General features: G+C 45.5%; 2 protein-coding genes and 1 long non-coding RNA gene across 6 annotated transcripts in view; 2 read left to right on the plus strand and 1 right to left on the minus strand.

The window, feature by feature from the left end:
- Window positions 1-14,493, plus strand: part of CAPN7 (calpain 7) — a 74,845-nt gene extending 60,352 nt beyond the window's left edge. For 3 of the 4 annotated variants that reach the window (XM_029070806.1, XM_029070805.1, XM_029070808.1), the window contains 13 exons: window positions 728-821; window positions 1,921-2,067; window positions 4,186-4,292; window positions 5,902-6,022; window positions 7,777-7,921; window positions 8,597-8,696; window positions 8,984-9,119; window positions 10,290-10,365; window positions 11,538-11,683; window positions 12,523-12,585; window positions 12,795-12,925; window positions 13,585-13,677; window positions 13,770-14,493. In XM_029070806.1, coding sequence (XP_028926639.1) covers window positions 728-821; window positions 1,921-2,067; window positions 4,186-4,292; window positions 5,902-6,022; window positions 7,777-7,921; window positions 8,597-8,696; window positions 8,984-9,119; window positions 10,290-10,365; window positions 11,538-11,683; window positions 12,523-12,585; window positions 12,795-12,925; window positions 13,585-13,677; window positions 13,770-13,914 — 1,504 coding nt within the window. In that variant the 3' untranslated portion in view covers window positions 13,915-14,493. The remainder of the gene's footprint in view (window positions 1-727; window positions 822-1,920; window positions 2,068-4,185; window positions 4,293-5,901; window positions 6,023-7,776; window positions 7,922-8,596; window positions 8,697-8,983; window positions 9,120-10,289; window positions 10,366-11,537; window positions 11,684-12,522; window positions 12,586-12,794; window positions 12,926-13,584; window positions 13,678-13,769) is intronic. The other variant, XM_039912830.1, reaches the window with a different exon arrangement.
- LOC120638548 lies at window positions 6,029-7,161 on the plus strand. Its single transcript, XR_005660248.1, has 2 exons — window positions 6,029-6,398; window positions 7,039-7,161. It is a non-coding gene; the product is annotated as an uncharacterized LOC120638548 (long non-coding RNA).
- A 2,354-nt stretch (window positions 14,494-16,847) lies between the features above and the next one.
- The window catches only part of SH3BP5 (SH3 domain binding protein 5), a 53,827-nt gene continuing 44,315 nt past the window's right edge, over window positions 16,848-26,359 (minus strand). Inside the window, exons 6-9 of the mRNA XM_029070809.1 lie at window positions 23,891-23,933; window positions 23,238-23,463; window positions 19,460-19,720; window positions 16,848-18,447 (exon numbers count right to left, since the gene is read on the minus strand). Coding sequence (XP_028926642.1) covers window positions 18,269-18,447; window positions 19,460-19,720; window positions 23,238-23,463; window positions 23,891-23,933 — 709 coding nt within the window. The 3' untranslated portion in view covers window positions 16,848-18,268. The remainder of the gene's footprint in view (window positions 18,448-19,459; window positions 19,721-23,237; window positions 23,464-23,890; window positions 23,934-26,359) is intronic.

The following is a 26,359-nucleotide window of genomic DNA, read 5'->3' on the forward strand; positions in this document are numbered from 1 at the left end:
TATTATTATTGTATAACCTCTAATGGCTTGCTCTCTGGTGGTCAGAACCTATTCTTGCTTAGGGGTGAGTTGTGATAAAAAAAGAATGTTGTGCCTTTCTTTCTGAAATGAACTGGTTTGGTTGGATGGCAGACGGGAAAACAGGGAGTTCCCTTTATCACACGCTATAATCTTGACGTTTTGCTGTCTTTCATGGGCTGCCTGTAAACAGCGTGAAGGTATTATGAAATATGTCTAACAGGTGGTTTTATATTAAATGCTTATTTTTAGTGGATATGGACTCATAGAAAATCTGTGTTTATCTTTTTAGAGCCTGTTTGATTACTTAGTATTTTGGTATGAAATGTGTGGTAAACTGCTGGGTGAGAAGCAGCATGGGCCTGGGAGTCAGAAGGACCTTGGCTCTAGTCCTGGCTCTGCCACTCATCCGCTGTGTGGCCTTGGGCAAGTTACTTAACTTCTCTAGGTCTCAGTTACCTCATCTGTAAAATGGGAATTAAGACCGTGAGCCCCATAAGGGACATGGACTGTGTCCAACATGATTACCTTGTATTTACCCCAGGGCTTAGAACAGTGCCTGGCACACAGTTAACTCTTAACAAATACCACTAGAAAAAAAAAGTACTCAACGGTATTTTGTGCCAACTTACGTTCGATGTGATATTAATATATATTGCACACATGGAATATTAATTTCTAACCTATTTTCGTACTTTTTTTGTAAAAGTATAATTTACCCTCAGAATAAAAAAGGAGAACCGGAATACAATCCATGTGGGAAATACATGGTAAAACTTCATATCAATGGTGTTCCAAGAAAAGTAAGTACCTTTTGGAGTAAATAAATGTGTTGCTGGAGAAATTAAATGGATGGGCCCTAGGGATTACGTGACAGCTGTAGGTTATTGAAACCCAGTTAGGAAGTCCATTCAGAGTATTACTTTGTAAATTCACCGTTCTTGTTTCCAAATTTTGAGTAACATTCCAACTTATGGGCCAGCTTTGATCATATCCCTAACAAAAACTATGTGAATTTTCAAAATATTTTCTGTCAGCTGAGCATAGATCAGGCTTCACAGATGAAAAAAAGCATAGCCCCATTGCCCACTCCATTGGCAAAATGTCAGTGTATTCTGGCAGAGTTTAGATTATTCCACAGGCCCAGCTAAAGTCCCATGACAACTCGGTACCTTCACAGGCCCTGACCACCACAGCCCTGAGCAGTTTCTCTGGAAGGAAAGAAGCTGAAAATCCCTCTGTAGTGAGCCTAGTGTCCATTGCTCCCCTGGATGTTACGTCTAGTCCAAAATGTGCTACACCCAGTTCTTGGTGAACCTCACATTCAGGACTGATTTATTCATATTGAAATTGAAGTGGTCACAGATTTGATGGTATTTCTAGCCCTTAGGAAGCAGTGTGGCCTAGAGGAAAGAGCATGGGTTTAGGAGTCAGAGGACCAGGGTTTTAATCCTGACTACCATCTGTCTGCTGTGTGATCATGGGCAAGTGCCTTGGCTTCTCGGTGCCTCTGTTTCCTCATCTTTAAAATGGGAAAATTAAATACCTATTTCCCTCCTACTTAGACTGTGATCCCCATGTGGGATGGTGACTGTACATAATAAGCATATAACAATTATCGTTTAAAAAACAAAAAAAAATTGCTAGTGCTTGCCACACCCTTCTCTCAGAATCCAATCCAGCTATACCCTTGTTTATTTTGTGAGGAAAAGTGACAGTCTCCTTGTGAAGTAATAAAGCTGTAAAACTGTCTATTTCACTAGCGACCATGGCACTGTTTTCATTTAAAAATAACCCCTAAATAGCACACAGTTAGTTTTGCTGGTGACTTATTTTTAAAAATGTTTCAACTTTTCAAGCACCTATTTCATAAATTTTTTTTTTTACCTCTTCTCTGCTCAGGTGATAATTGATGACCAGTTGCCCATTGATCATAACGGAGAACTTCTCTGTTCTTATTCCAACAACAAAAGTGAACTGTGGGTGTCACTCATAGAAAAGGCTTATATGAAAGTCATGGGAGGATATGACTTTCCAGGATCAAATTCCGTAAGTATTAGGTAACTTGTAGCTGGGAGCAGAGATCTGTTTATCGGAGCTTTAACTGGGCCTAGATTTGGGGATCCCGAACCCAATTGGGCTCGCATTTTTGTCAACCCAGACCCCCAGCAGAGGCTCTGCAGTCCTCTCACTTTTATGACTATTTCAGGTTGGATTGGATGGGAGGGAAGGGGATGAACAAGGGCAATCTGAGCAGATAAAACCTCTGCACTGACACTTGGTTGTATTCTGATTTTCAACCCATACGTGACTGGTCCAGTGGACCACAGTTCCCAGCAGCCAGTATCAATCTGTGGGAATCACTGAGCACTTACTTTGCACAGAGCACTGTACCAAGCGCTTGGGAGAGTACGATACGACAGAATTAGGGTTACGTGTCCCGCCCATAACAAGCTTACGATCTAGAGGGGGAGACAGACATTAATATAAAGACAATTTATGATACGTAATTTAAAGGTATGTACATAAGCCCTGTGGGGACATGGACAGCAATATGGTCACCTACCCTCTAGGAGAGTCCAGGCCAGACTCTAGCCACCCCCCCCCGGTCTCCATTTCTCCAGGATAGGGGTGGGGCCGAGGGAGTCTATGAAATCCTAGCCAGTGTACGATTCAGTCATCTGTTTTGAAACTGATGCTTTTTAAAATGAATCGGAATTAAAAAACTCAAGTGGTTAGGTTTGCTTAGTGTGATAATAGTATGTGATGCAAATAGGGAGAACCGATAGTATCAATAGTATTTCTGAAATGCAGAACTCAACATAAAAATGCCATACCCTCAGACCAGCAGTCCAGATCACTGTTCTTTCTGACAGGAGGCAAGGAGGAATAGTAGGTTAGTTGTCCTCAATAATTATTCTCATGCTGAATGTTTATGGATGTATCATCTAAAACGTCTCTACAGTTTTTTCTTCTAACCCACCGTAGATCTTTTCTTGAGCCTTCTAACATTTCCTCATTTTTCCATTAGTAGTCCAGTATGTACTTCCTAATGGAGATCTGCCTCCTCTCAAATTCTACACCCTCCATTTGTGCTTCTGACCCATCCCTTCTCACTTTATCAAGACTGTTGCCTCTTCCCTTCCTCCTTCCCTGACCACCATCTTCAACCACTTACTTTCCAGGGGCTCCTTCCCTCCTGTTTCAAACAAGTCCATCTATCCCCTATCTTAAAAACAGCAAAACGAAACAAAAACAACCTTCCTTGATCCCACAGGAACCTCCAGCAATTGCCCCATCTCCCTCCCCACCATTCCTTTCTAAACTCCTTGAGGAAGTTGTCTACTCTCACTGCCTCCACTTTACGTCTTCCGGCTCTCTCCTCCGACCCCTTGCAGTCTGACTTTCACCACCTTCATTCCACTGAATCTGCCTTAAGGTAACTAACGACCTCCTCCTTGAAAAATCCAGTGGCCTCTTCTCTGTCCTAAATCTCCCTCGACCTTTTTGCTGCCTTCAGTACTAAGGACCACCTCCTCCCAGAAATATTTTCTAACCTTGGCTTCTCGGATATTGTCCTCTCCCGGTTCTCCTCCTATCCTTCTGACCACTCCTTCTCAGTCTGTTTTGCCGGCCCCTCCTCCGCTTTCCACAACTGTGGGGTTGCCTCAAGGCTTAGGTCTGCTGTTCTCTAAGGGAGAAGTAAAAGAGTGGAGCACAGCAATGGGAAGAGGGCATCAGATGTGACAAAGGTAGCAATTCTCTCTAATGACTTGGGCTGTTGCCTCTGTTTTTCTTCCCCAGAAGAGGGTAAGCTAGATTTTTTTCCATGTGTGTTACTGCAGTTAACTAGTCCCCCTTCTGGCATGCAGTTAGGAATTGTACTTTTAATTCCTCACTAGGCTTTCATTTACAGAGAAGCCGAGGGCAAGTTTGGAACGTAGAACATTAGGGAAAGAATGTCTTCATCTAAATTCTAAGCAGGAGTTTCTAAGACCAAAGAAATGAAATAGCTTAAAAAACCTTTGCGCTTTAGCTTAAAATGGCCTTCCTTTGTAGATAGCCAAATCAAATGTGGTGAAGTATAAAAATAGTAAATTATCTATACAATTTACCCGATGGCTTAAAATGCCTTTGGGAGTTAATAGCAATATTTTATCGTTGCAGAATATTGATCTCCACGCTCTCACTGGTTGGATACCGGAGAGGATTGCTATGCATTCGGACAATCAGAGCTTCAACAAGGAGAGTTCTTTCAGAATGCTTTACCAAAGGTAAATATTTGGGATGTTCTTTCCCTAATAATGGAAATAATTTTGTGATGTCTTTGGGATAAAACTCAAACTTGAAGTAGCACTAGGAACTGTGAGCAAACAAAAATATAGCACAAGAAGGGTTAATGTGTGTGTATGGTTTGGGGACTCTAAGGCCTTTATTTTCATTTTTTTTTGGAGGGGGCGTTGGGGGTGTTTGAATACGGAGAGCAACTGCCTCCCTTTCCGGCCTGAAACTCCCTTCCAACAGACCATCACTCTTCCCTACCTTTAAGTCCTTATTAAAGTCACATCTCCCTGAAGCTTTTCTTGATGAAGCCCTTAGTTCCCCTTGTTGCCCTCCCTTCTGCATTGGCTATGCACTTGGCTTTATGCCCCTTCAGCAGTTGATATTCATTCCACGCCCAACCCCACAAAGCTTCACTTCCTCTGTGCCTGTTACCTCATCTGTAAAATAGGGATTAAGACTGGGGGTCCCACGTAGGACGTGGACTCTGTCCAACCTCATGATCTTGTGGAAGATCTACCACAGTGCTTAGTAGAGTGCATGGCACATAAGTGCTTTGCAAATATCATTAAAAATAAGGAGCATTGATCGACTGATTAGAAGCAGTGTGGCCTAGTGAAAAGAGCACGGGCATGGGAGTCAGATGATTTGGGTTCTAATCTCCACTCTGCCACTTACCTGCTGCGTGACCTTGGGCAAGTCACTTAACTTATCTGTGCCTCAGTTCTCTCATCTGCAAAACGAGGATTCGGTATCTGTTCTCCCTCCTACTTAGATTAGTCTACCCTACCACTTAGTATAGTGCTTGACCCATAGTAAGCGCTAAACAAATATCACAGTTGTTTGTTTTATTATTGGTTGATTCCTGTCCCCCTCACCCTCTCTCAAAAAAACATACTGTGCACACACAGATTATTCTTTCCTGTGCTCTCATGTTTGTCATTTGCAGCTCTTAGTGCTGTGATTTTTATTTTTGCATTCAGATTTCACAATTTTTGCAAAATTTATGGTCAAAGGAATTACTATGTAAGAGCATCTCTTTTAAGCATAAACTTTGGCAATTTTTAAAATTTTGCATACATTGTCAACTAAATAAATTCCAACCAAAACATTTCAACAGTGAGCTTCTGCATCTGTGGTCTCAGAATGCTCTTCGTCACTTTGGAAGAATTTTTATATCTTGTACCTGCAGCCTTAGGTTCAAAATGTTTGGAAATACTCTGATCTTTTAGTTTAGATTTCAGTATGCCATTCAGTGGCAGTTTCCATAAACAATGTAAAGCACATTGGAAGGTGTCAAACTTGGTAAGTCTTCATTAAGAATCTTTAGCTTTGTGACATCTGACCAACAACAAAACTAATGGACATTTTTTAAACTAGTAGTAAAAATATTAGCAAATGACTAGTATGTGTCTGGCACTTTTTTAAAAAAAATTAGAATTCCAGATTTTCAAATGAGTTTTTGAACTAGTACTTGAAGAGCCAAGTAGTATGGGGAAGCCCACTAGAGGAGTCATTGATTGTAGAGACTGTAGATGTACATGCTGTTGGGGTGGGGCGGGGGTGTTTCTTATGCTCACCTCCCCATTGATATCTTTCTAGATTTCACAAAGGGGATGTCCTTATCACCACGGCTACTGGAGTGATGTCAGAAGAAGAAGGAGAGAAGTGGGGTTTGGTTCCCACACATGCATATGCTGTTTTGGATATTCGAGAGCATAAGGTTTTTATAGTTGAAGTGTTTTTCAAGAAATGTAATCCTATTGAGTGCTTACTGTTTCCCGAGCACCGTGATGTTTTTGGCACCAGTGGAAGAGGAGGACTTTTGCCTTAGAATTCAGACAGATTGTTAGTGTAGGCTTGAAAACAAGTTTTAACATCATAACCCCGCCAAAAATGTTAACACTGATATTCCTGCCAGTCAGGGCTCTAAAGGACAAAGCAGTGAGAGGGCAGGAAAACAAGCTATGTTGCAGCAGTTTCTCTTTCCCCTGAGTGAGGCAGTGATGTGGAAATATGTAGTCATTTGGCCAGACCTCCCTGCCAGAGCATTACGAGGATGTCAGACTGTAGGAAGATTCCAGTGGACTCGTGGATTCGTATCCTTTTCCTCTCTACCCTTTCCCTGTCCTACGCAAGGGTGAAATGAAAAGTTTCTCTTATCAGGATGGCCTGGGCCCTGCTCAGGAAAATGGGAACCTCCTTAAATCTCTGGGCTAGGCCCCGGACAGGGCTTGCGTCTTACTGCCAGCTGGAAGGAGCCGGCTTTCCCGTGATTCCCGCTTGGAAGGAAGCGGCTCCCGCGGCCCTCCCAGAACCACGCCGGCCTTGCCGCAGAAACAGATGACGCTGCTTGCGGCCAACTGGCTGCCTGGCACGCTCCGGCCCGGGGCCTGGGCTGCGGCTTCAGGTGGGGGTGGTTAGTGCCATATAGGAGCCAAGTCCTCCCTCCGAGAGGGGTGGAGCTGAGGAGGGGAGGAGGGGCAGGTTCATACAGGAAAAGCTGAACCTGCACTGTTTGTATGACTGGTGCGGCGTTCTGAACAGTTCGAGTTTACTTTCACCTCTGCTTATAGGCCATCTCAGTGTGCAGCACATCTGACTACATGTGACAGAAATGTCACAGAATCTTCATATGTGAAAATCTCTCTTTTGCCAGCTGATTTTAGTGATTCAGCATTGAGGGGTTGGATTGGTACTAACGGGTATTTTTCCTTAAGACTGCATCCTCCTGGGTAGAATCATGACCGGAAATCTGTCCAGTCGGCAGCCCCGCACCCTCATCCTTGCTCTACTCTCAGACTTCCTGACCTCTAGGGATTTCCCTGAACCCTTCCCTTCTAGGTCCCCAAATGACAGAAGAAACGAACAAGCCTGGAGGTAAAACCTAAAATGCAGCGTCAGGAAGTTGTAGTGAAGCCAGGGTTCCTAGGTCAGTCTAGGAGGCAGGACTGGAGATACTTTGCTCCCCAAACTGCAGAATGCATTCATTCCTACCTAGTGCGAGGCTGGCATGGAGTCTGGTTTGCCCTCAGCAGGACCAAAATCAAAATATTCTCCAGGAAAGCATTCTTCAAAAGATGCGTGTTTGAACGTGGCCGTCGCTTCCTCAGACCGTCCAGATGTTGTGCACTGTGTCCCTTCTGCTTTCTCCCATTTATCCCCAGACCGATCGGGTCAGTTCAATGGGAAGATAGAGTCGTTACGAGGGATCGGTGTGACTAATAGGAAAGAATCCCTGCTTTGCGTCCATTTCCCATGTGCTAAAGAACATCCGATTTGGCAGACTGGAACCACCTACCTGACTACTTGGGCCAGAAATTTAAAAGTTGAGAAATGAGTCAGTTTCCCAGTGCTATTTCCATCATGTAAAGAGAAGTAACTGTTGAGGAATTAGCTAAAAAAAGCCAACACTAAAACCCCCAAAAATGTCTAATATTACCCTAAAAATTGAATTTAACTTTACTGTTTGTGTAGGGGCATCGATTTATCCAGTTGAAAAACCCCTGGAGCCACTTACGTTGGAAAGGGCGATACAGTGAGAATGATGTGAGAAACTGGACCCCAGAGCTACAGAAATATTTAAATTTTGATCCCAGAACAGCCCAGAAAATAGACAACGGTAAGCAGATTGTCATGGGGAACCTGCAGATCAATGCTTTAATGACTTGAAATGTAGTAGATTAATTGGAATGGCTCAAGCAATCATGGTTTTGAGCACTTACTTTGTCGCAGAGCACTGTACTGAGAGCTTAAGGGTAGTATAATAGAGTTAGTAGACCATGATCCCTGTCCACAAGGAGCTTAAAGACTAGACAGGGAGACAGACATTAAAGTAAGTTACAGATAGGGGAAATGGCAGAGCGTGAGGATACGTACATAAGTGCTATGGAGCTGAGGGTCGGGGGAACTTCGAGTGGTAACGCAGAGAAGGGGAAGACTCAACTGGGGAAGGCCTCGTTAGGAGATGTGATTTTTTAGGACGATTTGAATGTGGGGAGAGTGACGGTCTTTCAGATATGGAGCGGGAGGGAGATCCAGGCCAGAGGGAGGAGGAGGTGGGCGAGGGGTTGGCGGCAGGGACTTTAGACTGTGTTTGTAACGGGCGAGGTACCCGTCTGCTAATTCTGGGGCGTTGTACTCTCCCGAGTGCCCAGTACTGCGCTCGGCCCAAAGTGAGCACTCGGTACGTGAAGTCGCCATCGTCGGTGTTGAGGTACAGAGAGTAGGTTGGGTCGGCTCGCCTTAGCGAGCGGTACGTCTTAAAAGTGAATCATTATAAAATGTAAATCTGCAGGGATTTTCTGGATCGCGTGGGAGGACCTGTGTCAATATTTTGATGTGATCTATCTGAGCTGGAACCCAAATCTCTTCAGAGAGTCGACGTGCATTCACAGGTTTGCCCTAAAAAGGCCTTCAAAATTTCCCCCGCTCGATCTAGTCCGAAGGCATCCTCCGCTTTCGTAAATTTGTAAAATATACGACCGTATTTTCGGGAAAAGAGACTTCCTCTTCTCTCTCCGCCCCTACTGTGATAAACGGCGTTCCCGTCGGCACGGTTGCCGTCGTTCTGTCCGATAGAACGGTTTTTGAAATGTGGTCCCGTTATGCATTGAGTTCTTTAGGAAATGAGATGAGCGTCTCGTCTCTCTTTTTTCGTTTTGTTTTTTAACGTATTGTCTAGCACGTGGGATGCCAAACACGGCCCAGTGAAAGATGCATATAGTCTGGCAAATAATCCCCAGTATAAATTGGAGGTCCAGTGTCCACAAGGTGGAGCTGCAGTGTGGGTCCTGCTTAGTAGACATATTATTGACAAGGTACTGGACTGGGTTGGTTTTTGGGGTTGGGGGGAGGGGTATTTTTCAAGGGCGGGGGGGATACTAATTCACAGCTAAGAGTATTCTATCACGATCTTTAATTGGGTATCTCTGATGAATATCAACGTTAGCATTTTAAGCAAAAATTGAACTAAAATGATCAATGACGAGGAAAGCCTTCGGGCAAACGAAGGATCCCTCGGGATCGGTGAGGTAAGCAGAGTTCTATTTGAATAAATTAGCACTTTTAGCTAAGGAAGTTAGTTTCTGATTTAACAATACCCTAAGGTTCAAATTTAGAGGGAAAATATCCAGAATGGTATTATAAAGCTTTCACGATACCGCTTTATACACGCTTATAGCTCAGAGCCCGGGCTTGGGAATCAGAGGTCATGGGTTCGGATCCCAGCTCTGCCCCTTGTCAGCTATGTGACTGTGGGCAAGTCACTTATCTGTGCCTCAGTGACCTCATCTGTAAAATGGTGATTAAGATTGTGAGCCTCATGTGGGACCACCTGATGACCCTGTATCTACCCCAGCGTTTAGAACAGTGCTCCACACATAGTAAGCGCTTAACAGATACCAACATTATTATTGTCATTATTTATAAATTCGAGATACAGTGAAGGAGGGGTTAGAGACCCTGACGTTGATTTTCGGGGGCCACCTAAACCACTCATCTTTTCCAGAACTCGAGTTTTGGGGAACAGATAGTTCCCTGAAAGCGTTCTGCTTGCCTTGTTGTGAGTACACCGCCCTTTGCGTATGGGGAGAGCTGCCCCTCTAGATTTCTAGCCATGGAGCTGAAACTGTCGGTTTCACCCCCTGCCGCTGATCGAGTTGGGCTTCCTGCCTCACTCAGTCCAGGTTTCCAAATGACCTGCGTTTCAAGCTTGCCAGCTCTGCCGAGTCCCATCCCGACGGCTCCTCCCGGTTCCACTAAAACCCCATCCCCGCCCCGCTATCAAAATGAATAATCAGCCCTTGGGAGTATAGAGCCGGTTCTCTTCTTCTAAGGTAACCCCTTCTCCCTGGGTGAAGTACGTTGTTCGGAGGTAAGATAGCACTGCCTTTTGTAAAAATTCTGTGAAATTAGATATCACAGTGACGATCAGATCTGGCGTGGCTACTCTAAAGCAGTCATTTAAAAATGATTGTTTATGTTTTCAGGATGACTTTGCAAACAATCGGGAATTCATCACAATGGTTGTCTACAAGAGTGATGGGAAAAAGATCTACTACCCAGGTATGCGTATGCCATCAAAAAATAAAAATGTCTGTGGTAGCTCTGTATTTTCAAGTGAAAAATACCATGACTTAACTGCTATTTGTTAAGCACTTACTTTGTGCCGGGCACTGTACTAACTTCTGAGGGAGATAGAAGATCATCAGGTTGGGCACAAGCCCTGTCCCACATGGGACTTAGTCTTAATCCCCGTTTTACAGATGAGGAAACTGAGGCCCAGAGGAAGTGAAATGACTTGCCCAAGGTCACACAGCAGACAAGTGGCAGGGTGGGGATTAGAACCCAGACCTCTGACTCCCAGGCCTGTGCTCTTTCCACTAGGCCTTGCTGCTTCCCACGAAGGGAAAGAATGGTTTGAGGTAATAAATTAATCCATACCAGATTACATATTAATAGGTACAGCCCTAATGTTCCTCACTTCTTGGCCATCAGCAAGTCTTTCAGTGGTTCGAGGCCTTGTCACTCCAACAGAGTTGGTAACATGTCAGTGAGCAGTTGTCCCCGAGACTGAGGAGCAAAGTTTAATTTGTTAGTATAAAAGCCAGAATTTCTGTATTTAAATGTTAAATAATTTACCCTGCTCTCCTCACCCTTCCGTGAAGGATGAGAAAACAGGAAAACAAAGGTACAGATTTTTGTAATGGGAGTGAATTACTCCGAAAAGATCTCACGCAATTGTGATTGAGTGAGGCTTCTTTTGCAAGACCTTTACCTAGCACAGAGCTAAAGGACCATTTGACTTTACTATATATGTATATATAAGTAAGGCCAAGGGCCTCAGGGGACTGTGGGTGGCCCCTTGCGCTAAGAATGGCTTTCCCTGTCACAACCCAGGACGGGTGGGGCCGGTCTAGGTGACCGTTGGACTCTGATTGATTTAAGTCACTTTTCCTGGGATGGATAGAACTGCTAGTTCCAAAAACCTTCCATTTCAGTACAGCAGAACGGAAGAACCAAACTGGGCTGCTCACGTCCAGGCGTCTAATTTCCTTACCTGCACATTTCTAAAGAATGTGACAATTTGAGGTCGTGAACTAGAGGATCCCATCTATTAACGCTAGTGTAGTGAACTCTCCCAAGTGCTTAGCACAGTGCTCTGTACCCGCTAAGCCCTCAGTAGATACCACTGATTGTTTGATGATCTCTCCGTTTGATGATCTGTTTCCTTACAGCTGACCCATCTCCATATATTGACGGGATTCGGATCAACAGCCCCCACTATCTGACCAAGATAAAACTAACTACCCCAGGGACTCACACATTTACATTAGTGGTGTCTCAGTATGAGAAACAGAACACTATCCACTACACCGTCAGGGTAGGTACAATCTAAAACTCTGCCAGACTGCTAAAGCGTAAAGAGTATGCAGACTAAAGCAGCTTTAGCTTGGAGACCTTTCTTTGCCCGGGCCAGGCGTTTTTCATTTACTCATTGTACACTAGCCTTCTCCCTCCCTTTCCTTCGCTGTTCCTTTTTCCCCTCACCCATCTACTCAGACTCGGGCCTAATCTCTAGATTTCGGAAACACAGAAGCTCACTAACTCACGCTTCCACAGCCCATGCTGGCACCCACATTGCACAAACACGTATGGTGTTTGTAGACATAAATTCGCTGTGGCAGGGAATGTGTGTATGAACTCTATGTTGTACTTCCCTAAGCGATCAACAGACACGACTGATTGAAACACGCACGTGTATGAGCCCTTTGGTCGCACACAGCTGTACTCAAGTGCTTTGGTCTTGTTTGGGGATCGAGCGGAGAGTGAGGTGAGGTGCTCTACCAACTCCCCCTTGGCGTTGGCCTTCTAATCTTGCTGTAAGGAGCGCAAGGAGATTCTCTCAGACCTTCACAGAAACATCCTCTTCAAACTGTGAAACATCTCTACTAACCTTGTAGCCAATTGTGGAGCTCCAGAGGCCATCACGTTTGAGACGGGATGGAGCATGAATATGGTTCTAATATGGCAGCGACTTTATTAGGAGTTACCCTTGTGAAATGAGCTCAAATTAGTAATCATGCATTCACTTGTGGCAGAGAGGAATTTAAAAAAAAATAGAAGTCTTCAGAAGGTTGGCTCTTCTATGTTGAAGAATTTCAATCAAAGGTTTTATCAATGAAATGATTGTTTCTTAAATCTTTTTTTTTTTGAACCTAGGTGTATTCAGCATGTAAGTTCACCTTCTCAAAGATTCCGACACCATATACCCTATCAAAACGGGTAAGGAAATTATTTTTCTGGGGCAATGTTTAATAATCTCTTTCACTGACCTAATGGGTACTGTACTCTTTTGGTCTTCATTATTCCTCTTCAAGCTCACCCTGCTAGATGAATTTATTACTTTAAAAGAGGGTATTTAATGTTGGACTTCTGGTGTTTGTTTCCCAAATTTTATCAGTTAAAATTAGAAAAGTCTGTTCTTCTCTTAGGTCAATGGACGGTGGAAAGGCCAGAGTGCTGGTGGATGTGGGAATTTCAGAGATTCACATAAAAACAATCCCATTTATCAATTCCAGTTGGAGAAGACTGGGCCATTATTAATTGAACTGAGAGGGCCAAGGTTTGTGGAGAGTGACTTGCTGTATTACACCTAAATATGAGTAGTAAAAATGAAATTAAGTATCATTATCATCAGTGGTATTTATTGAGCACTTACTATGTGCAAGGCACTGGGGAGAGTACACTTCAACAGAGTTGGTAGATACATTCCCCACTCCCAGTGAGCTTACAGTCTAGAAGGGGAGGCAGATTAGTTTAAGCAGGTTACTTTCTTTTGAGTTGAAATAATTTAAATTTGTTGTTGTTGAAAATGAAGCAGTAAGAAGAGGCCAGGAGAAGTCACTTTGCATTACTTACATTAAACTGCTTCTACTTGGAGCGCGTGTTAAGACAAGTCACCCTGAACAACAATTTTCCTAAGTTATTAAATGGAATTTTTATTCATTTTATCCCTAATCAAAGCTAGATCTTCAAAACCAGACTTTTAATTGTAGTTAATTCACAAACCAAATTCCTACCTGAGTACGGGTTTAAGTTTTCAAAATATTAAGACCCGGTCATAATTTAGCCCTTTGTAAAATGGAATTTGACTAATGCGGGAGAAAAAAGTATTTCTATTGCTGTCACGGAGTACGCTTGTACAGTAACTGGTTTTACTTGTAACTATTGCCCGTTCCACACGTGAGGATGTGTGGTAATGCCTTCCCTTCTTGACTGTAGGCAGTACAGTGTTGGATTTGAACTTGTTGCAGTCTCCATGGTAGGGGATCCCGGCTCCTCTGGCTTCCAGAAGAAGAACAGTGGTGATTTTAGGTAATGTGCTCCATTTGAATGAATTTATATAAATTTTTTTGGCTGTGATAACTACAGTCTCACTCCTGTGCTTGTCTTTTTTTTAATCCTAGGTGTGGCTTTTGTTACCTGGAAGTGGAAAATGTACCTGCTGGGGTTTATAATGTCATTCCTAGCACTTTTCTGCCTCAACAAGAAGGTCCTTTCTTCTTGGACTTTAATAGTGTTACCCCTATCAAGGCGACACAACTTCAGTGAATTGGGAACACTAGTTCCTGGAACTGACTATACCCCATTCCGACTTCTCCAAAAGCAAGTGAATCCATGGGATCTCGGAAGCTTCATAAAGAAATTGAACGGAATCATTCTACAGGGCTTGGGCCACTGCTTACAAATGACTCACGTCTCTCTGAATTTTACTTCGACAGTTTATTTGACAGATTTTTTGTTGCTCAGGTATTATCAAGGACAGAAACTGCTAATGAATGTTTTAAGAGATGCTAGTCAACCCGAAGATGCAAAAGAGTGCTTTAAATTATTGGCTTATTAAATCGTGTAAATACAACTGGACACTTGGCAGTTCATCTCTTAAATCATGTTTAGCCCTGATGCTCTCAATTTAGTTTTTTACAGTATTTTCTATTTACTTTGTTTTTATGCTAGTCGTGGTAAATACAGCACTTGGAAGTAGGGATATGGCTATTCTGTTTTCAGATTCAGTGACCCAAGTCACTAATGCCGTGGTTGAAATCTCAGTTATTTACACAAGACTCGCTTTGGTATCATCACTAAAACTTCTTAGCTTCTTAATTTAAATAAAAGAGTTCATACCCACCATCTCGGAATGTTTTTAAAGCTGCACGGAGTCAGCCCAATGCTGGTAATTACATTCCTTTTTAATTCTAGGCAATTTTGTGTAATGTTTATGGCAGTCTTGGGGTAGTTGGAGAATCTAGCCCCTCTGTCTTTTAAAATAAGTCACCTTTCTCAAGGAGAAAACACTAAAATTAACTCAAAGAGGTTTTAACATTTATCATCTTAACCTGCGCTCCAAGACTCTCAAACACTTTTTTCTAGTATTTTTAAAATTGTGGCAAAGGTCCTTTAACAACTTGTTTTACGATTAGGAAATCAACCAGCTTTACAATTGGGGTGTTATTGGAGAGAACACAGGCCTGGGACTTAGAGAACCTGGGTTCTAATCCCTTCTCTTCCAATTTGTCTCCTCTGTGACCTTGGGCCACTCACTTCATTATACCTCAGCTGCCTCATCTGTAAAGTGGGGATTAAGACTGTGAGCCCCCTTGAGAGACAGGGACTGTGTCCAACTCCGTATCTACCCTGGAATTTAGTACATAGAGTGCCTGGCACAGAAGCACTTAACGAATACCACAAAAAAAGGCAGTACCTACAGGCTTTGAAAAGTCTAAATTCCTCTTTTCAAATATCAGTGTTGAGATGCATTTTAAACAGGCCACATACTACTGCCCATCTACTAGTTCAAGATTCCTGGAAAACACTCAACAGGTAAAATAAAAAGTTCCACCCTCTCTGATGAGTTTAGCGACTGGCTGAGGCCTGTACTCTTCAACTATTTTAGACAATTTGACATAAGATGTCATGACCCATTTGAGATACTTTTGGGGTCTTTTCAGAGTGGGTTTTTTTTTTTTTTTTTTTTTTACCAGGTCAAAAAAGTCCCTTGCGCTTCAGTCCCCAAGTTTAGGATCTGGTCAGTGTGACACAACCTCTCTTAAGCTAAAGCCTTCAGCTTTTTGTCTCAGTGGAACTGCACCATCTACTAAATAATTAAAATCAAACCCCCAATTGCCTTTTTTAATTTGATAAGCTAAAGAAAACTTTCAAAGAGAAAATGATCCAGAATGACAATGACCAACATTTGTGTTTTTTTTTAAAAAAAAAAAAGTACAAAGCCTGACAAGTGTATGTAGCAAGGCAAAAACACGTCCAGGTACTCTTGACTACAATGTAATTAATAGATAATTAGTGTGACAGACATCTGCTACTGCAAGCTATTGAGTTCGCTTAATCTTGTACTTATTTTCAGATTAAGCAGCCGCTTTAAATAGGTTATGATTTAAGAGCATATGTCAAGCATGCGCACTGAATCATCCCTGGAAGACCATCTAGGACAGGAATTAAACAAACCTGGATCCTTTGGATCCTGAGTCCATTTCTGAGAGGATCAGAACACTCGCCGCTTGGTAATGAACAATTTAATTCGGTTTCAGAAAGGTGGGCAGGGGTAGCAGTGTAGTCTAGTGAAAGATGTGGATTAAATCTCCTCCACCTACCTCTTAAATTAGTGAGCCCCAGATGGGAACGCGTCGTCTCTGATTATCTCTTGTCCAACCACAGTGCTTGCCCCGAGTTAGTGCTGCTTAGAGAGCATAGTTATTATTTAATAGGTCACAGCACAGGGATCGCATTCTTGAAGACACCCACTGGCAGAGAAACATTCCCTAAACTTTCTACTATATCCAAAATACATACTATAACATGCACTGTGGCAGAATTGGCTATATTTAAGGGTGAAAGGTGGATTCTGCAGCCCCGACATCTTCCCACCTTATTGAAATTCCAAACCCCAAGCATTTTACATCCCAGAAGGAGCGCCCTTCCCCACAAAGACAATTCTAATCCTGGCCTCTGTCTAGTACAATAAAAAGAAAACACAAATCAAGGTTATTTGAAACTAAGAGCTCAGCACTACTAACAACTGAAGACGGGGTGAGCCCTGACTGAGTTTACAGGCAATAATTTTCATACTCTCCCAGGTGCTTTTCTTTGTGTGGTACTCAGTTCCAATGTTAAGTGGCCAAGTCCAAATATTCCCCAGTGCATATACTGTGAAAGGAAGAGCAGATTGTTTTTAGGGACGGAAGGTGACCCTTCGCGATAATCACCTGTTAATTCCCTTGGCCCTCATCGTCCTAGCTTATTCGGCTAGTATAGGCGCACGAGGATAATACACAATCGCTATGGAATTTCGGTTCATAATTAAGTCTGTTAGAATTCAACGCCTTTGGTGAAAACTGAAATAGAGACAGAATATAAAGTCTCAAGATGCTTACCCTGCTGGTAAACCCGCTTCCCGGAAAGCCAGCTTGGTCATCCAGTGTGGCAAAGGTGATTTCACACGTTTCCATTTGAGGTCACACAAAGCCAACTACTGTCTTCAGATTTCTCTTTATTACACTCAAGGTTTTAAGACAAGTACAAAATAACTTTGAAATGAGGATTCTGCATCAGTCAGAATAAAAATAAGGACAAACCAGGTCTTACTAAGTATGAAGAGTTTCACCATTACACCTAGCTATTAGATATGTAAGCTGTGGCAAGGACAAAAATACAAGACTGCAAAACATGAAATCCATTGGGTGTTTTTTTTTGGGGGGGGGGGGGGGCAGTAAATGCTAAATTCCCAAACTAACAGAAATGTAGCAGTACAGTGCCTTAAGGATCAGTAACCACCGGAACTTTAAAAAGCAGCCCTACAATTACAACTATTAGCAGAACTGACAGACAGACGCCACTGCTTCTATCTAATAGCCTTTGCCAACACACGCCTATTTTCTTCTACTTGCATGGGCCAGTTGCTCTAAGGCTTGGCTAGAGCAGCATAACCCTTAAATAATTTTTAAAAAATAAGATATGAAACTATGGAGAAAATGAACACCTGTCAATCTAGTTACCACAAAGGCAAAATCGTCTTGCACATGCACGACATTCATCTTGCCCACCCCTCGCTACCCCCCGCCAACCCCCAGCTTCTTCATCCTCCCCTTAGGAATCCCGTTAGCTACCTAGTTCCCCTCATACCCTCTGTCCCCCACCTACCCCCTCTTCCCTCCCAAAGTGCTGAACGAGTTCTTTAGAAAATATCTAAAAAGCTTCTGGGTGGGAGGCTCGTTTTGAGCCCTTTCCCCTTCCCACCCAACGAGTGCCAAGAACACCTCGAAGGGGATCCCCGGTCTTTCACCCTCACCCGGGAGGACTAGGAAGCCTCGTCTCCTAGACCCACACACATGCAATGTCCGCCTCCTTGGAGAGATCAAAAAACAAACGCCAGTGGTTCTAGGAGTAACAGACGTTTTTAAGTGCTTCCGATGATTTTCCTGTCGCAAGAGGTCATTCCATCTGGACCCACGCCACCTAAGGAGACCACGTCTCCAACTGTGAAGAGAAGGTGGGAGAGGAAGAGAAAAGTAAATCGCTCCTGACAGACGTCGGGTTCGGAATTCAAACCCCTTACGTCGTGACTGGCTCAGGCTGATTCACAGGAACCGGTTATTGCTTCCGCCAGGCCATCGCAGATCGTTATTCTTTTACACGGACTGTGGAGCTTGAGCCCAGCCTGTCCCGACAGCTCTTCTGCTCTAAATCCAATCACCCAAGAGAATTTACTGAGAAGAAAACAAAAATCTTCGGCCTTCCCGGTCGCTGAAACTTCATTAGTGCAGTTTAGAGTAAACGCTTAAAAGATTTGGCATATACTAAATGATCATTGGCACGTCGTCCTCCGTTCGGATAGAGCCTCGCGTATAAATACGTAGATCCCCGCTGGCCTAAGGTAGGGTTCCCGGCCGGATCAGCCAATCTGCACCGTTTTTCTGTCTGCGGAGATCCCGCTTTTTCCCTTCACGCACTGGAGCGAGAGCCGCTTCATTCGGTTATCCAAGGTCGGGCCTTCTGTGGCGCCCCTGCCCCTGCCCCTGTTGTTGTTGGCTTTATCGCTCGGTGTATTCTCTGCCCCCTCGGCCCTATCGCCTGCAGGAACCAAATGAGACTGAATTAAGGGCGGAAACGCGTTCTGGTGATCGTTACTCTTGAGGCACACGCTAGCGCTCACCCTGTGTCAACGGGCACCGTAACACGGGATAGAGTGGAGATAGGTCGGGCACAGTTCCGGGACTCACAGTCTAAGTAGGAGGGAGAACATTTTTACCGATGAGGAAACCGAGGCACAGAGAGGGTAAGTGACTTGCCCGAGGTTACAATCGAGGCTGGCGGCAGAGCCGGCATCAGAGCCCGGGTCGTCTGATTCCCGAGCCCGGGCTCTTTCCGCTGGGCCACGCTGCTAAGGGAGAGTGTGTCCCACCATTTTAGGATCTCGCCGACATGGAATCAAGGAATTTGGAACCTTAGAAAGTTGGATCGACCTACATTTCCAGTCTACTGCTGCTACCCTGGGAGAGCGTCTCCCCACTTTAAGTATTTTTCAGGCTTGCTGAGAAGATGGCCCACAGAAGAAACGTCCTGAAGGTGAAACTGCTGGATGAGAGAGAGCCCTTGTCTTAGATCACCAACTCAAGTACGCCACGTCACTGGAGTGAAGGACGATGTGGACTGCTCAGCCCGAGGTTCCCCTACTTTCTGGGAATTCACTGGGAGTCGGGAAGTCCAGAAGTAAAATGGGTGTTTACAGGCTCCAGCCATCAATATGAATAGCCTCACGCTGGGCAGATCAAGGGGAAACCGTTTAAAGCGTCCCACGAGGGATCCGACTTATCTCGGGGAGGCTTCCTGAGAGGGAGAGGCGTGGACTGGCTACGGAGAGCTTTAACTCCGTCTAGTAGGTTTCAGTGTTCAGTGACCTCTCCAGGTCCCTCCCGTACCTAGGATATCTACAGCAGCCTAAGGGGGCAGTGCCCCGGACTTTTACACCCTTTCACTTTGGACCTCTCTCTCCCTCCTCCCACCCCCAGCCAACCAATGCTGCTAAGGGAAAAATTGCCACCGTCCCACTCGCCTGCAGAGCTGAACCACGGCCCCCGCTTACCTCTCTCCACTTCGCATTCAGGGGAAGAGGCCCCGCTGCACTCACTGCGAGGCCCCAGCACAGGAAACATTATTCCAAAATCCGACAAAGACACGGGGCTGGACAGATCGAGGCTGCCGGGCCGTGGAGCCAGCGGGTGTTGTCCGGGCATCTCGTATGGGCTCGTGGGGCCAGAGCTGAAGCTGGACACAGACTGGGTTTCAGAGTCATCCTCGGACACGAAGCTGCTGCAGTTGTCGTCTTCGAACGCCTCCGAAGCCACTGTGGCGCAAAAGGCACATTGCTCAGGCCGGGTCTGCCGGACACCGAGTCAGCCACCTCCGACTCTTCCGTGAACGGGCGGCCGGGGCAAGCAGTGAAATGCCCACCTACAGGGGGTGGTTCCCTCCCAAGGGAGAGACTCGGGTGAGTCAGCCACACTTCTGCACCCAGACGACTAGTAGTTTTTGATAATTAAGTTTACAATCAGAGAACCCTTAGAAAATCCACCTGCAAGGGGAAATCATGCCATAAGTAAGCACTTAGAACAGTGCTCTGCATATAGTAAATGCTCAATAAATACGATCGAATGAATGCCATATCCCTCTACTGCCAGAGTTCTTTGAGAAGTGGTAGAGGGGACTTGTCGACACTTAGATTTTCCAAATGTAAAAAAAAAAAAAAAGAGTAAATCCCTTTGGAGATGTGCTCTCTGTTATCCTGGGTAGGATATGAAGTACAGTTACACAATCAATTTTCAAGATGGAGAATGGTGGTGGGCTGGTCCCCAAAGACTGTGTTTATTGCTTAAATGACCTGGAAGATGGCAGGTGTAGCAAAATCTCCAAGGACGCAAGGGACGTGGAGCTGTTCCAGGTGGAGAAATGCTCTGGAGATAAATCTGGAGATCACCCACCTCAAAGTTGAATGGGTGGGATGAAAAGAGGTAGGTGAGCTTGAGAAAACTCAAGGTAATACACCTAAAGAGAAACAATCCACACTACAACTACATGATGATGAGCTCTAATTAACCCTCAAGTCATAAAGGGACTTCAGAATCCCTACTAGTCATTTAAAAGAATTACTGCTCTTGTAAATCACTGGTCCAAGGTGCAGCCATGGCCAAACAGGCCAAGTGAGTGGAAGCCATATCAAGGAGGAAAGGGAAAGAAAAGGCGTGGATTGTTTTGTCACTGTCTAAAACTGCAACATCTGTAGCAGGAATATTGCACATATCCTGGTCACCGCATCTCAGAAAGAACCCAATAAGGTTTCTAGATGGATCAAAGAAAAGAAATCAAGGTGATCAGAGAAATGGATGAGAACAGATCAAGAGCCAGGTGGTTAGACTGAAGTGTATAAAATCACAAATGGTGTGCAAGAGGGCTAACACAGTTTATTTTTTGCCAAAACACACCACAGACAAACAAGGACATCCACTGAAGCTGGAGGACGATAGATTCAAAAAAGACAAAGAGAAGCATGCCTTTTTCACACAGCATGTGGCGAGTATATGGCATTTGTGAGCACCAGAAGTTGTGTAGGCAGAAAACACCAGTTGGTTATAAGAGGGAGGCAAATATAGAGGGGGAAAAGTGGTTAGGGCTATTAGGTGGAAAATCCCCTATAATTTAGACAGACATCAAGGACAGCCACCTTCACCCTGTCCTTCCCCCACTGTTCTGGTTCCAGGAATGGCTTTTCTGATTTTTACACATTGTTCTACAGAACCGCATTTTCCCCTTTCAGGCCTTTGTTTTGGACGGACAGACCGAGGTGTTCTTTTTCTGCCCTTTTAAGAAAAATGAAACATACCTAAAGACTATCCTCCCCTGCAGCACCAAGTCCAAACCATGAAACTGTATCGCAAAGTTGAAAGGCAAGAGCAACCTGATGGTTTGGGAGGTGATGTGATGAAGTCCTCCTGTGCTTTTATCTATGTCTTCGCCCAGGGATCAGAAAGCATGAGCTGGGGGAAGGGAGAGGTCATCTTCTTTCTTGCATAGTTTAAGGTTCAGAATCATAACAAAGTCTTGGTCATCTCCCAGAGAAGCAAAGCCACACTATATCCACACCCCCAAAGGAAGTCACTGAAGCAACTCTGCCCTCTGCGATCAATTGTGGATCAACTGCGGGCTAACTGGGGCATCTGAATCTCGGGCCAATGTGTTCTCTTCCTCCCCGCCCCCCACCCACAGTACTCTGGGAGACCATTTCCCCCCTTTAAGTATTTAGTTGGAATAAACAATAATCCTTGGGAGTCGGTCATGACCTTTATCTTATCTCCAAAACAAAGCTCAGTGCCAACTGAAAATAGCAGTTGAGGAAAAGCAAACAAATTCTAAAAAGAATGCCCTGCAAAGCGACAAGCCACAGGGGCTCCAGGTCTTTTCCCTGCTTTCCACATGACCCCCGAGTCTTCTCTTATCATTCATAAACATGAAAAGCCCAGAGCTCAACCTGACAAGGGGCAGGAAACTGGGAACCGAATGTCAGTTGGCCACTCCCCTCTTCCGCTCTAAGAAATGTCCTGTGGGTCGGTATCAGATTTAGCCTGGACCTCCCCCAGGGAGTCTGCACCCAGCAGCAGAGGGTGTAGAGCCAAGGAGAGACTGGGGTAGGCTTTGGGGCTTGGATCTGAGCTCAGGATCCACAAAACTGATCTGAACCACTGGGGAAATCCCAGAATGAATTTCCCTCTAGGATCGCCATAGGAGGGTAGGTTCTGAGGCTGTTCTAAGCTGTGGGAGCCAGCTCCGGGAGGAACTCGGTGGTGGACCCCCACCCACCAGCTACCAAGGGGTTCAGGAGGAACCAGATCGGCTCTGTGACTGCAGGGTAGGGAACGGGGAGCTCGCGCTGTTTTTTGCCTCATTAGGCAGGTGGGTAACTTTCACAGCCTCATCTTCAAACCGCCCCCCTGCCTCCCCCCTCCTCAAATGATCCAAACTGATGAGAATTACTGTCAACGGCAGCAGGCCCCACTGCCGCACACCCCACCTTCATTCTCTCAGACACTGCAAACGAGCCCCATTACTGGGGCTCGACGGGGCTGCGGCCCTCTGGAGACGATAACGACAACGATGGCATTTGTTAAGCGCTTACTATGTGCGCAGCACTGTTCTAAGCGCTGGGGAGGATACAAGGTGATCAAGTTGTCCCATGTGGGGCTCACAGTCTTCATCCCCATTTAACAGATGAGGTAACTGAGGCACAGAGAAGTTAAGTGACTTGGCCAAGGTCACAGAGCTGACAACCAACGGATCTGGGATTTGAACCCATGACCTCTGACTCCCCAGCCCATGCTCTTTCCACTGAGCCACGCTGCTTCTCAATAGCCAGGCAGGGATCTCCCGCCTACTCGGAGATCTCCATCTGGTGGGTGGGACCCAAAATAAATGCCCTCTGGGCCACATGTCACACTACACTCAAGGCCAGTTTTCAGCAGACTGTGAAAGAAGACGATAGAAAAACACTACCCTACACTTCCCGTAGAATGAGTGGAGAATAAAGCCCCACGTGACTGAGTTACCTGTCCCCGAAGGACATACGGAACACACAGATCTATCTCTGGCCTTCGATACGTAGTTCCACTGGGAGACAGGAGAGGAGGAGGATGTGGTAACAAGTTTAAGGGGTTAAAATGACAGGTATTTCTCCCCTCTTACCTGCCAGGTTCTTTCCGCCTCTCCGGAGGAGGATGGGCCCTTGGCTCAAACAGCAGCATTTCCACCCAAAAGGAAACATTCCTCCCACTAGCAGCTTCCACATTCCAACCGGACCCACGCTTCCTACTCACCAGAAACCGTATCGGACTCCGGCTTGCAGCCAGAGAGGTCTTCCACAGAGTTGCTGCCGTTGTTGCCCTCGGCCCCGACCCCGCAGCCCCGTGGGCCCATGGCACTGGACCGCCTTCTCTCGTGGATCTCGTCGGAGATCATCTCCAGGTTCTTCAAGGCGGTCTTGTATTCCCCTTTGGCCAGGGACAGCTTCGCCTGCAGATCGTCCACGGTCTTCTTCAATTGCTGAGGAGAGAAGAAGCCTGCCTGATTAAACCGGACTGGTCCGTGGGGTTCATTTTGTTCCGTCACCCCAGGACTCAAATGGCGCTCCAGATAGCCAATCCTTTCTCAACTCAACCCCACCGCCGAGCCTGTCCACCCTCCCTGAGGAAGACGCCATCTATGAGCCAGGAGTGCTTCACTTAGGGAGGGCTATGAAAAATACTTGGAGGTGGAAGGGAGAAATGAAAAGTGCTACCCACTTTTTACTCTTGCTGCTGTTTTGAGAGCTTCTGGACTCCAAACTGACCATGCCAACCTACAGAACTGTCAAGACTACATGTAGAGAAGCCCCGTTGCTCACTCATATGCTCGTTAGCACACCGCTGAGACCAGAGACTCACAATTTGGGGAAACTATCCCACATTGAGGATCAGAGTGTCATACACACCTCCAGCTGCACGTAGTACTTGGCCTTGAGTTCAAAATAAGGCCTGTGGAAGAAAGTAAAGAAAAAGAATCATTCCCAGCTATGGTTAGAACAATTGCAGAAAGGTGAGGACCAGGGCTGGTCTGGCCAGCCCCAGGTGAGAGCTTTGGTGTCACTGTCTGCTGTGACGACGTCAGCAGGCTACCTCGCTCCACGAAGCGCACTGAGTCCTGGGCTGCCCAACCCGGTAGCTACTGAAAGGAGTCTAGGGGCTTGCACTTAAGAGGGAAGGGGAAAGTCAGGCCGATTTTTAAAGCCTTACAAGTTTAACTCTAACCGTCTATTGTCCTCCCACCTCAACTCCACCTCCTGCCAAAAAAAAAGAACTCCCTCAAGCAAAAGCTGACCCATGAAGTGAAACTAGGGAAGGTAAACCTAAACAATCACCCGTGAATGAACTTACCTATTCTGAAGGCATTACAGGTCAACTACGTGAGGGATGGAGATAGATAGGTTAGTGCTATGAAACTACGTCCTGGACTGACTGGAACACCAGGGACACTTCAGTGTGACTCCTGCTTGGCTTACTCTCCATTATGATCCCACGGGCCTTTCCTACCATATCTGCACACGGCTAGTCTTCGCCCATCTTCTACGTGGAGTGTGGGTTTTTCTTTCCCAGTTTTCTTTTTAAGGAGGCAGAGTGTTCTAGTGGGAAGAGCACGGGACTGAGAGTCAGTCCCAGCTGTGCCACTTGGCTAAAGTGTGACCTTGGATAAGTCACTTAACCTGTCTGGGCCTCAATTTTCCCTTAGGCTGTGAGCCCAGGGTGGGGCAGGGGCTGTGTCCGATCCTATTATCCTGTATCAGGTACCCCAGGACTTAGCACAGAGTAAGTGCTAGCTAAATAAATTCTATCAAGATTTCCCTGCACTGGTCTCCTAAACTTCCCGTACTAAGCGCTCCCAGAATTCTGATTCTGGCTTCCAAGAAGACGGACCTCACTTAATAATAATAATAATGTTGGTATTTGTTAAGCGCTTACTATGTGCAGAGCACTGTTCTAAGCGCTGGGATAGACACAGGGGAATCAGGTTGTCCCACGTGGGGCTCACAGTCTTAATCCCCATTTTACAGATGAGGGAACTGAGGCACGGAGAAGTTAAGTGACTTGCCCACAGTCACACAGCTAAGTGGCAGAGCTGGGATTCGAACTCATGAGCCCTGACTCCAAAGCCCGTGCTCTTTCCACCACCTCTTGCCTCTCCCACCACCACATTGTCATCAGTGGTATTTATTGAGCGTTTACTACATGCAGAGTGCTATACTAAGCGCTTGGGAGAGTAGAGTAACAGAGTTGGCAGACAGGTTCTCTGCCCACAGTGAGTTTAGTGGCGATCCTCCCTGCTTGCCGTTCTCAGTATCCAAACCACGGCTATCAAAGAAAGGGTTTTAACCAGTTCTTGACAAGAAATCAGGCCTCACATCCAAGACAGCAAACACTCCATCACACTCAGCAGGAGCAAAAATAACTCACTGACCTGGGATACCAGAAGCCAAAAGCTCTCAAGAGTCACTTGCAGAAATTCCAAGAGGCTGTTTCTCTTACTCAACAAACCCAGATAGCTGGATTACGACAACTCTCCCCGCTCGGAGCCACTGGACAGAAACCTCCCAAAGTAAGTGATATCACAGCACTGAAGTGCTGACGGCAGGTCCAGCTGAACCAACCGCAAAACACAGACTAGTCAGTATAACCCCAAACCATTTTCCTTTCTGGTACACTGTGCCAAGACCTTCTTTTTTCTCTGATGCAGATTAATTCTGAGCTCTCCAGACTGAGCCCAGTCTGATTCAACGATCAGCTTTTCTGCAGGAAAAAGAAAAGGGAGTGGGGATGGCTTTTCACCCATTCTCTTCCAGCACATGAGAAACTGACCCGGGCCTTTACACTTCAGTGAGTAGGATTACTGAAAGGGGAAAACAACATGCTGCCTCTCCTGGATTTCCTCCAAAACCTGTGACACCAGATGTTTGTTCTGCTTAGACAATGGGTCGGGATGGTACTGCAGTTCCTTCTGGGCAACTCAGCACATCGATGGCAGAGGAAACCAGAGACAGAGAGATACTGGGCTCGCTCGCTACAGCTACTGCACTAGTGGGACATGGAGATTCTTGACTGAATTAAAGAATCTTCTGTCTTTTTATTAGTTTTTTCATTCCCAATGTCCCACCTCTTATTTGCAAAATTCTAACCCCTAAAATACCATGCCTTGTGGATCGCTGGCACTCTGGGATGGAAAATACATTCATTACAAACTGCTCTCTCTTCCTTGGGCCACACACTCACAGATTCCAGGAGAAGAGAATTGGATCCTCCAAAATCCATCTTGAAATTCAAGGTGGGCGGTAAGGGAATAAACTGGTCCCCTACACCTGTCTGTGGTGGCTGCTTTGCAGGCTGCTCTTCCAGGATGTACCACCAAGAGG

This window comes from Ornithorhynchus anatinus, chromosome 8, assembly GCF_004115215.2.
Source record: "Ornithorhynchus anatinus isolate Pmale09 chromosome 8, mOrnAna1.pri.v4, whole genome shotgun sequence".
NCBI classification, from domain to species: domain Eukaryota; kingdom Metazoa; phylum Chordata; class Mammalia; order Monotremata; family Ornithorhynchidae; genus Ornithorhynchus; species Ornithorhynchus anatinus.